This window comes from Leopardus geoffroyi, chromosome D4, assembly GCF_018350155.1.
Source record: "Leopardus geoffroyi isolate Oge1 chromosome D4, O.geoffroyi_Oge1_pat1.0, whole genome shotgun sequence".
Taxonomy (NCBI): domain Eukaryota; kingdom Metazoa; phylum Chordata; class Mammalia; order Carnivora; family Felidae; genus Leopardus; species Leopardus geoffroyi.
The window spans coordinates 43,586,634-43,599,094 of NC_059342.1; the positions used below are offsets into that span (position 1 = coordinate 43,586,634).

At 36.5% G+C, this 12,461-nt stretch overlaps 1 protein-coding gene across 10 annotated transcripts in view; it reads left to right on the plus strand.

Moving 5' to 3' along the window:
• ADAMTSL1 (ADAMTS like 1) overlaps positions 1-12,461 on the plus strand; it is an 884,660-nt gene that overhangs the window by 651,236 nt on the left and 220,963 nt on the right. For all 10 annotated transcript variants that reach the window (XM_045467757.1, XM_045467758.1, XM_045467756.1 and 7 more), the window contains 3 exons: positions 49-206; positions 6,018-6,129; positions 9,639-9,777. In XM_045467757.1, the coding sequence (XP_045323713.1) occupies positions 49-206; positions 6,018-6,129; positions 9,639-9,777 (409 nt within the window). The remainder of the gene's footprint in view (positions 1-48; positions 207-6,017; positions 6,130-9,638; positions 9,778-12,461) is intronic.

Sequence of the window (12,461 nt, forward strand, 5' to 3'; positions counted from 1 at the left end):
TAGCCCTGGGAACATCTTTCTTTCCTTTAAATGTGTTTGATTATGTAGATCTGGAAACCAAAACCCTGCAGGGGGCTAAAGGTGAAAGCAGTCTCAGCTCGACAGGCACCTTTCTTGTGGACAATTCTAGTGTGGACTTCCAGAAATTTCCAGACAAAGAGATTCTAAGAATGACTGGACCACTCACAGCAGATTTCATTGTCAAGGTAAGTGCCTTTAGGTTTTCAAGGCACATCCAAACTGTTATTTATAATCTCCTGAAGAGAGAGAGAGAATTTGGGTTTGGGCATAGATTTGGAAATCCTATTACCCAGGAAATGTTTAATTCAACATCACCTTTTCAAGAACATATATTTCCTGGACCTTTCAAGAACATATATTTTTAAAGCCCTAAGAAAGTTCTTAGGTGTGTGTATATGTATATTATTTAATAAAAAGACCCAAAGACCAACACATCATTAGTTGGAGGATATAAAGTGTTTTTAAAACAAATTAGGATGTAGTTGCCAACTCATAAAGTGTTCTCAGTCAAAGAGAAAGACAAACTAATGATCCATAGACTTGGTCATACTTCCAATTACAAGTTCTGGTTTCTCTTGTATTGGCAAAAAGACTAAGTTGTTTCTTTCTATCAGAGCTTCCCTACTCTTCAAGGTAATATAAAACACATTGCTGGAAGCAACATATACATTCTGTAGGAGAAATGTACACACTAGAAGAATGTTTGGGAAGCACAATAAAATAAAACATATTTTTTCTTTCAGTAGGTCAGAAGGACCTGAAGGATTTCAGCTGTAAAGCTGTAAAACTTGTAATGTGTCCAGGACTCCATAAATTTTTCATCATGGGACCTGGAGCCAGAGGACATTTGATTTAAGCTAAGGCTTGATGACCCTGTGGCAGCTGGAAGTAAGAATGCATATAGGAAAATGTGATAGTCAGGTTGGATGGAAGAAGGGTTCCAGAGCACTCTTCTCCTTCTCCATCTGCATGGTAGCTCTTTTTAACCCAGTCCAGATGCCAGGTACATTCATGTGAACAAGAAGCTACAAACCAGCAGATATGGTTCACAATGGAAATGATGCTGATAGTTAAATCATTCTATTTAAATATGCAAATACAGTACAGTATTGAAAGATGTCCTTATTTTTTGAAACCCTTAGAGTGCTGTTGAATACACCATTTATGTTAATTTCCCTGGTGGCCTTGCAAGACTTAAAACACATACTAAAAATATAGAATTGGATTCAATAATGTCTGATAATAATAATAATAATAACAATAAGTGAATAACAATAATAATATGTGAATAATATTATTCTCATGCCAGTAGTTCACAGCTTTGCTGACACACACCATATATCTAGCTGCCTTCTGCACATCACCACTTGGATATCCCATAGACACAACCAGCACAACATAGCCAAACCTGGACTTGTCTAGCCCTAATCTAATCTTTAGAAGAAACCTACCTAATCTTCTTTATTTCTTATCTTGTAGAATAATATGCTCTTTACCCAGCCACATCAGAAACCTTTGATTCACTGGTTTCCCCTTCTCCGATACGCCCCTAGCTAGCCATCAAACTTTGTCAGTTCTACCTTCATACCATCCCAAGATTATTCTTTCTTCTCCATCCTTGCTGCCACTGCCTTTGTTTAGGCCTTTGTATTTCTTCCTGATCATGCTATGTGCATCCTTCTGAAACTGCAGCCCCAGTGAAAGAAAATGGCTTTCTCAGACAGAAAAGGGTCTTTTGCAGTCATGGCACATCCTTCACTAGAACTTCCAACTTAGCTCTACTTGTGAGCACTGCTAAGGTATGGCTGGACCTGCTCAGTTTGTACCCATTGGAGAAATTTCAGAAGACTGTCATAGAGAAAAGTGATGAGTACCTAAGCCACAAAAGTGGTAGAAAAGTTGTGATTTCCATTTGCATTAGTTAGAGTATTAGGCAGAAATAATGCCTTAATATGTCTTTCTGAACAATCTTGAGCATAAATCTGTTCATAATTCAGCAGCCAAGGAGGATAGGGAGACTTCTGACTACCAGCCTCTTGCTGGCTTGTCTCAGGCAAAAATTTCTACAACACCAGTGAGAGAAAAGAACATAGGAGGGGAACAGCAAAGGCTCACAAATTACCCTTTAACCAAGAGAGAAGAAAAAGATATGGCATTTCAGAGTACATCAACTGAGAGATCCTTTGTGTACTTGATGTCTTTCATGTGTTTGAAATGTCTCCTTGATTCCTTTGATTTTACAGGGATCTATGTTCATCCGTTACCCACACACACACTGGTCCTGCCTTGTGACTTTATCATGACAGTGCAGTTAGTTGCTATGGAAAGTGACCAGTTTTTATCTTCTTTCCTTTCAGTATGAGAAGTCCTTAAATTAGAAACCCTGAATCATTGTAATTATAAGAAGAAAAGCTTGGTTCAGAACATTCTTTTTCCTTATTAACTTAAGGAGCCAAAATTACATATGCCAGATGTGTTTAGCTCCCTAAAACAAAATCCTAATGTGTCAAACTGAAGCTTTCAACATACTCTTGAGAACAAGAACCTGATGTCTGAGGCTGTATGGTTTGTAAAGCTCCAGAGCTAATGATAACAAAGGTCCCAGACGCCCAGAATTAATAAAACCAGAAAAAAGGAACATGGCAGCTCATCTCTATAAGAAGCAATTAGTCCATCAAAGTTAGACATCAGGTTAGCCTCTTCTTTTTATTTTAAACATACTTTTCCTACTTTAAAACGAAAAATTAAGAAGATAGTGAGGAGAGCAGTTCAAGGACGCCACTAAAAATAAATACCTATATCTTTACAACACTAACATTAACTAACAAAATTACTTTGTGCCCTGAAAAGAATGGCAGCTTTCAAGCCAAGGCACACTTGAATTCAAATTTCAGCTCTGCTATTCCTTAGCTGTGTAGCCTTGAGTAAGTCACTTAATCTCTCTGAAACTCATCTCTCTCATTATAATGTAAAGGTCGAAGATAATACAGGGTAGTTCTAAATTTAGATTTAATACAAATAAAATGTACCTTGCATACGGTAGGAATGTAACAAGTGCTGGTTGCTGTGGTAGTTGTTGGCTTTATTTTTAAAAAATTATTTAATGTTTACTTTTGAGAGAGAGAGAGAGACAGGGTGTGAGCAGGGGCAGGGGAGGGGCAGAGAGGGACAGAGAGGGAAGCAGAACTGGAAGTGGGCTCCAGGCTCTGTGCTGAATATCAACATGGCGCTGGAACTCATGAAATGCAAGATGACCTGAGCCAAAGTCGGACACTTAACCAACTGAGCCACCCAGGCACCCCAATTGTTGGCTGTTATTAAAAGAAGAAGGTACTGGGGCGCCTGGGTGGCACAGTCGGTTAAGCGTCCGACTTCAGCCAGGTCACGATCTCGCGGTCCGTGAGTTCGAGCCCCGCGTCAGGCTCTGGGCTGATGGCTCGGAGCCTGGAGCCTGTTTCCGATTCTGTGTCTCCCTCTCTCTCTGCCCCTCCCCCGTTCATGCTCTGTCTCTCTCTGTCCCAAAAATAAATAAACGTTGAAAAAAAAATTAAAAAAAAAAAATAAAAGAAGAAGGTACCTGTAGAGAAGAGAGAACCAGGAATTATCAGTGTGGAAGGAGTCAAACAAGATTATGTGGTCAGAGGTCTGGATATATTATGATTGGTTTTATCTGTTTGAAATAACAGCATCCCTGTTCACTTCCAATCTCTTTTCAAATTTAGGCATAAGTCTCAGCATTCATGCTCATTTTACATCGGTTTCATTGGGCTCATTAGGAACAATATTCTTTGTAATCTTCTTGTTTTCTTTACTTCAACATAGTCTTTACTAAGGCTCCCTCTTAACACCAAAACTTCTTCACATTCATTCCTTACTCTCAGGACATAAGGTAGTTTTACTGATAACTTCTAGTAGGCTGAAAATTTGACGAATTCCATCTTTTTGCCTCTTTAACCAGATCAAAACTAAGCCCAGACACTGTACGGATATTCTAGAACACGGTTTCTCCAAGGATTTTGATGTTATATCCTCCACGTATTTGTTTTTTCCTCCACTTTCCTAGGACTTAGTTTAATTTCAAGCATCCCAAAAGGGACCTCTGCAAAACAATCCATTTCTCTAAGCCTAAATAAATCTTCTGGTCTTTCTATTTTTTCACCGAGCTGGTGTTCAAATGAGAGTCCTCTTCTAATACCTTCCCAGCATGGAAACCACACATCCCAAGAGAGCTATAGGCTTTTGTGAGCTTAAAACAAAAACAAAACAAAACAAACATAAAAAAACAACCAAAAAAAAAAAAAAACTTTCCAAAGGATATGATTAATACTACATCCCCGAGCAAGCAATTAGGTATCCTGTATCTGACACATAGGATTGAAAAATATTAATCTGTAAACTATGCTCCCCTTTTAAGAAAGACACTGTATTGCTTCAGCTGTTTTTGCTTTAAAGTCGGGGATTGTATCACTGCTTATTCTACGTAGGAAAGACCTCGATGTTCCATGGGTCGGAATTCCAGCATAAAATGAAATATTCTTTAGTTTTCTCACTTTCTTCTTTCTCCTTTCCAGCTCTTGCAGATCATTTGAAGAACATTTCCAATATTCTTTCCTTCCAAAGTCCAAAAACTGGTCTGGGGTTTAACACCTACTCCCTGTTTCTTCAGTGTTCCTAGATGTTTAATCCAGTCGTTAAACTCAGTAGTGGAAAAATAGATGGTCTTTTTTTTAAATCTGAAGGCTAAATCCATCAGTTTATCCTCAGTAAAGGGCAGCTAGGACCGCAGAAAGCTTGAAAACACTAACAAAGACTTAGACCACATGATGTGCTGATGTGCTCCTCTACTGTCTTGAAGTTAAGAGGTGCCCCTCTTTGTTGTCCATGGAACTTCCTTTAGTATAACAAATAGTCCAAGCCTTGCCCACTGTCTCAGTGTTATATGACATGTTATTATGTCTTCATGAAATCAAGGCATTGCTCCTTCAGTTTAAGTATGTTTTCTCAACCTTATACTTTTAAGAACTATTAAAGGATTATTGCTTCACTTCCCCCCTTTGAAAAACAAAGGAGTTGTCATTTCCATAAGCACATGTTGTATTCAAAGTAAATGCTTTTATAATGGAAGTTGGTGTTTTTTAAAGTTTGGTACTTGGACTATCAGTGTTTGCGTTGCCGGGATCTCTGGACAAGAGCTGAGGAATTAGCATTTTAGCAAGCTTCCAATTGGCAATTCTGCACATGAAAACGTATGAGTCACTAAATTGCCAGGAAACACCATGTATGTCTCTGGGTGGGCAGAGCCATTTAATTCTTTAATTTTTTTCGTCTCTTTTTTAAAAATTGTTTTAATGTTTATTTATTTTTGAGAATGAGAGAGAGAGAGAGAGAGAGGGAGGGACAGAGGATCTGAAGCAGGCCCTGTGCTTACAGCAGGGAGCCCGGTGTGGGGCTCGAACTCACAAACCATGAGATCATGACCTGAGCTGAAGTTGGATGCTTAACTAACTGAGCCATCCAGGTGCCCCTAATTTTTTTTGTTAACCAAGGATAGTATCTTTCATTTCTTGCAGTATATGGCATTTATCATTTTCTCAGAACAAATTTTCTCTTTCTGAACCTACATTATAAATCCACATATATACATACACATATACATACATAAAAATTAAAAATACCCATAATTTTTCCTGTTATACCAGAAAAGTTGGAAATAAATGAGCTAAAGGGAATAAGTGTCCTGGGAAAAGACCCTACTAGAATCACAAGTTGAGACATTGCTATCCGTTGCTCATGGCAAAAGAACTGAGAAAGCAATGGTGGTGATGGCGAATGGTTGATTGGTAAGATGGGTGATATTGCTATGGCCACTTCTCTCCCAGTGCAGCCTGGAACCATCCGTGCTACTATACATTCTTGTCCAGAGTTGCAAAGAATCAAGAAAGCACCCCTCTGTCATACTAGTTGCTCTCTTTGCTATTGTCTCTTGTCTCCTGCAGATCCGCAACTCAGGGCCCGCTGACAGCACAGTCCAGTTCATCTTTTATCAGCCTATCATCCACCGATGGAGGGAGACAGATTTCTTTCCTTGCTCAGCAACCTGTGGAGGAGGTAATGGTGTTGACTTAGCCTAGGAACTGTTGGCTTCTATGAGGGAAGGCTTAGCTGTTGTAAAAGTAGCCACTTCAACATGGAAGAACTTTCGTGCTGTGACGGGTTAGATTCTTTATTCTGAATGGGGCCAAATCCGGAAGCCCACCTGTAAGGTGGATACCTCAGTCGGGATGGCCCATGAACATTTTCTGTGCGTAGAGTCCCATTAGTGGAAACGGTCTTGAGTCTGTTCTGTTCATTTGAGAATCAACTACTCACCTAGTTGAAGAGAACTTATTTCTTCCTGAGTCCAGTGAAGAGTGTTTGTCAGGCCTACTATGTAGCATAATGTGTTCAAAAAGAATCAGAGATGAATTTAATTAAAGGGAATAGTTTATTACCAGAAAAAAAAAATCACTGTTCTGTAGACTTCAGCTCGGTTATTGTTAAGCTCTATCCCATCATCTCTCCTGAAAAGTCACCAAATGAATTCCTATCTCTGCTCCATCACATCCGCAATAGGGACAGCATTTTGTATTACTGGAAAAGATATTTTCTCCCATTTTCTGCCCTTTACAATTATAATGGCTACATAATAATTGCTTCAAATTACTTTATGATCATTTATTTAGCCGTATCCTTATAGAAGATTTAGTTCACTTAAACTTTTCTCTTATAATGTAACGAATAACTTAATAGCCAAGTTTCTTTTTCCTTTTCTCCTTTCAAATTATTTCCTTGGAATAAATTCTCAAGAGTGAGTTTCAGAATTTTTGTGGCTATTGGCATATATTACCAAAATTCTTTCCAGAAGGGTAATAAGCAGAGTATGAATATTTGAGTTTCATTGCCAACTGAGCCAGTATTTGTGGATTATAAGAAATTGTTTAATTTTGCTGATTTAATGAGCATAAAATTGTCTGTATATTCCTTTAAAAACCAGCATATCAAATAAATTCTGGCTCCACCTTCACTGAAACCGGATTGTTGGCTGGTGTTAAGTAGCTCATCCACCTGGGTATCACTAGATTATTCCGACAAGAGAAAAGAAGGATGATACCTCAAAATGGAAACAAATTATCATCTATTATTTTTTTAAACAGTGAGAACATATGAAATAATTCATCTTCATCTGCATAATGTGAACAAATCACTAAAAATCAGGTCCTCTAGAGCAATGTTAGATTTTAGCCTAAAAGCAGTTAGTCAGAAATACCTTCAAGTGCTTTTACCTGGTTGCTAAATAACTATTAATTTGAGCTTCTCAGCATTTCAGCACAATAGTGTTTCCATTTGTTCTATCTGTTCTGAAGAGAAAATAACTTTGTTTGAAAGTAAAATGGTAATTACTTTGATGTTTCATAAAAATGTTATTTTGATACACTTATGAATGACTAGTACAGGAAATAGTTTCAAAGAAAGAAATCTAAGTAAAAAATTATTTTTCTAGGTAAATAATTATTTTTCCTCTTTTCTTTTTAAATGAAAACCATGCTTTGACCGAAGTATCAATTCCATAATATGCCCACTATGTCAATTTCATATAGAGAGCTGGTGTTAGAGGGTAATGTCAGTAAGCTTGATGATGCCTTGCTATATAGTAAGGGGATTAATGTTAGATTCATATATAGCCAACCCCTCTCAACCTTATTTTCATCACATCTAAGTGAACAAGTAGAAGCATCAGTGGTCTTCGAATGTTTTGAGCTATCAAACGCTTTCTTCAAAGGAAATCTTACTAGGAAGCACAAATAAAAGGAGTATTGCTCAGAATAAAGATATGAGCTGTGTGGAAACCAGCCTTCTCCCCCTTCATGGACCAGTTTGACAATGACTGAAAAAATGATCTCTGAGTTCCTTTTTATATTTCTGGTTCCACATTCAGCTGGTTGACCGTTTTGCTAAGTGTAAACAATTGTGGCTAAAAATACCTTGTGAAACGTTCGAAAACAATTATCTGACTATTTTGGTCTTTTATTTCATTTTTGTTCTAAGCCTTCTTTACACACACTCTCGAATAGCTTCCAGCAACGTTTTTAAGCTGACAAATTATGATTTTTAAAAATCATATTCTCAGTTATATAATATACTTATTGCTTGTGCCCACATTTTACTACATGATAAACTCTGTCCTTGAGTAGAAATTATTATATGGAAAATTGTAAAATGGTTAGCTTATCATAACATTATCTGCTTTAGAGTATAATGTAATTGAAAAATAAAAGTATATTTACTTATTTAAAATGTCATTTTGCTCTTTGGCTTTCTTATAAAATAAAAAGTTTAATGGAACATGTGTTCTTACCTATTACTTTCCATGCTTTTCATCTTTACAGTAAAATTGTTAAAAGCTCTTTTTTTAGGCCTTTAATGAACAATTAATTTTTGTGGGTGGTCTGAAAACACAGCCTCAAGCCAGGAAATCTGGTTTATAAGCCTTCTTCTGATTTCCTAAAATCTTTTGCAAGTCTTTTAACTTGTCTCAATCTGACTTTCTAACATATATCTAGCAATAACAATATTCAACCACCTGCCAGGGAGAATATGTTTTGGAGGTTGGTTAGGGTTAGAATGATTTATAAAAAAAAAAAAAAAAAAAAAAAAGCCTAAGTTAAAAAAATTCTCCATGTACAGTTATTTTTCACTCTAAGAATCTAAGTCTTCATCACCACCTTACTAGAAATCCACAAGACAAGAAAGAGGCAGGTGGAAAAGGTAAAACACTATGAATGGAATTAAGCATTACTCAGCAGTGCTATTTTTTAAAAGAATTCTCTAAACAGTGGAAACTTGTGCATGGACACTAAAAAACTATTGGCTGGAGACTTAAAGAGAAATGAGAAAGGATTTTAGGTGAAGCAAAAATTGAACAGTAGGGGGGTACTATTATGGTTGTTGTTGTTGTTTTGTAGGGATTCCTAATGGATACTCTTAGGATCTTAATCCTCCATCTTCTCAGCCTAGCCTACTCAGGTTGAATTTAGACAAAAATAATGTTCCCAGGCAGCTGGAAGGACCCCATCTTGTGCTGTATTTCGTTGTCCCCCATTCATCAAGGGGAGCAGTGTTAGGGTTTATTTGATTGATTGATTGATTGATTGGGGAGTTTATTCTTCCTGGTGCTTCAGATACAAGGGAGGCAATTCTGCATCTTTGCATGAGATCCTTGGCAAATAAATACTGATCATCTCTTTTGGATACAGATATCCATGTTACACTTTTAGATTATACAAAACAAATTAATAGTAATAGTACTTACAGCAGAGTCTGATCACCTAGCTATGCCCTTATGTAGTTCAAACCTTACAGTATATTTGATTATTACAATTTGAGTGGAAAAATCGTATTTGAGGCCTGCAAAGATTAATGAGCCTTCCATATTTCTGTCTTTTGTCCTGGAAATTACTGAAGTGTTGGGGAAGAATTTTCATTAATGTGAGATGGCCAAGAAGTATAAAGAAGTATATTACGTTATACTTTAATATGACATGTGTGTTGAAACTTGCCCGGATGGTTTGATACTGCAGGTTACCAGCTGACATCGGCTGAGTGTTACGATCTTCGGAGCAACCGTGTGGTTGCGGATCAGTACTGTCACTATTACCCAGAGAACATCAAACCCAAACCCAAACTTCAAGAATGCAACTTGGATCCTTGTCCAGCCAGGTCAGTCAAATTTACTAGTTTATTTATCATAAACATAAGTTGAGTTCCATCAGCTTCATAAGAATTTAATTAAAAATAAATGTGTTGCTGTCCAGGGTCCATTCCTAATCATGTGTTATCCGTACCCACGCCCCATGTTCTTGAAGCTGTATAATGCCCTCTCAGGGTCTCCAGAGTTTCCACTTGTGGAGCACTCTTCAGAGCTATTTTCTCTTCTGATTTCTTTTTATTCTGGTACTTGTATCCCTCCTTAACAAGGTCCAGGCCAAGGTGGTGGCACAATGTTCTCAGGATTCCTTCCATTTTAACTTTGTCACTTGATCAGTGACATGGTCAGAGTAGACCATATGTAAGGGTCACAACTGACCCATTTTACCCTGGTCCACAGTAATTAACTAGAATCAAACCCAGTCTTAGAACAGCTCTAATTTTAACATACCCTGACTTTGTCAAAGAGAAAGCAGGACTTATTTGCAATAGTCAGATTTTTTTTAAGTTCTTTTTAATTAGGAGTTTTAAAGAGACACTTGACACTTGCACTAGTACTGTTGCTTTCTGGAAATCTGATTGGCCCTCAGTTATTTGTAGGATTAAGGATCAGACTGACATATGAAATATCTCAGATGATGAGTAGTCATAGAAGTACAGGTCAACAATCTGTTCATGGTGTAGCATTTGCCTTTGTAGTGGCAGAACTTCCTGGTAAATCTCTTTATTAGCTTCCTTATCCTCAACATATGAGAGAGGATATAAAAAAATTCTTCTCCTACAAAGCTAATCACGAACACCAAAAGATAAAATATCCTTTCCAAAGCTCCTTGGATTTCTTAGAAGCACCTCAGTATTATTTTTTAAATCATAGTGGAGTAATCATGTATACATAAAACAAAATTTTTACATAGTTGAAATACTACATGAACAACATGCATGAAAAGTGTTCTATCTTTGAAGTTTGTGTTTTCTGCTGTTAACTTTCTAAAGTTATTTTCTTGTACTCTGTCTGTCTCATATTCATGAATTCTAAATTCTGCATGTGATACAAAATTGCCTCTTTCATATACTTAGCTCATAAAACTGAACTCAGAATAACATGTTTTCATTAAAAAAAAACAGAAAAAAAATGATATTTTATAATTATATAATTTAGGTGAAGTTTAATTTAATTTAGGCTCATATTACACCAGAAAATTATGTATTAAAAAGTGGTTATGGTATAAAAACTGAATGAGGTATTAAAATTTTGCTTGGACTTTTTTTAACTTTGGAAATATTAAGAGTACGAAGTGTTTTTAGCCAAGATGATTATAGCCAATGCAGTTCAACCCCACTTTTAAATTATTCTACTTATTATATAATAAGTATATAATATACTTATTATATCTATACCAGAAGACCAGTGTGTGAAAAGCATAGTTATACTAATTCAGACAGATCAGTTCAGCCAGAGAAAGACTTTGAAAGTCTTTACACGCTTTCATCAAAATTTATGTATGAATTTCTAGGAGAAATGGGGGAGTCACCCCCATATCTGGGGGAAAAAGAACTTCAATAAAGAGATGGCCAGGGAAGACAGTTGTGAAATAAGAGCATTTTGTTAACAATTTTAAGAAAATGTTTATAATCTACTCAATTTTTTTCTGGCTTCTGAGTTTTATCTCTCTTCTTATTTGGAATAGTATTTGTGGCCTATTTCTTACTATCCCAAAGCAAAAGTCCATACTATATTGAAAGAAGTTTGCCTGTGAACTTTATGCTTTGTCTGTGTCCTGTGTTATTTTAAAACATCTAATACAGCACATGTATAAATGTTGGGACAGGTGGCTATTAAGGAGAAAGAAAAAATAAGTTAGAGGCAAATGTCAGGAAGCTGCTTTTTTCAATGCAGAAGTAATTAAACAAAGCTGTAAAGATTAAGACTTAGCAGTAGGATTTAAGAGGAAACTGCTTTAGGAAATGTAGATTTGCTGCTTCAAGGATCACTGGGAAATTCATTGTACTTTATTTGCATACTTGGGATCAAAGCAACCTTTCTAAATTCTGAGAGAAAATAAGAAGCGATGGTTCGAGAGAACCTACTGTATAAAATAGGTCTGCCCTCCTGTTAGACATAGCCGAGTTGAACCCTCAAGAAACTGCTTTCTAACTACAGATTTAACTGCCTAATAGTTAAATCAAGAGTGACACAATGACATTAAACTATGGCCTTTGTGTCTAATATTAGAAACCCTCAAAGGGAAAATGTAGATATTCTTAGTGCTGACATATTTTTGAATTTCCAAAAAAATTATTTTATCTAGCCCTTGAGATATTTGTTCACTTTACCTGTATGAGACTAGGACTTAGGACCTATTATATATTATTTGAAAGCAAAATCCCATTCATAAGGCCAAGTTTATTGCTTGTCAAGGCTGGGAAGTACCATGGACAGCAAAAAGTACACTAAATAATTAGTGTGTAGCCCTAGGCTTATTATTTTACCTTTCTGGACCTCGGTTTTTTCACCCACAAAATGAGGGTGAGAGGGTTGTTTGTTGCATTAAGTTGTGGCTTTCAGACCTTGTCTACAGAACCTATAATTGCATAGAGTTGCTTCACTGAATTTCATTTTACACATTTTGAAGTATTTTTAAACAATAAATCACAAAATGTTCATGTATATACATATATATGTATATATATTTCAA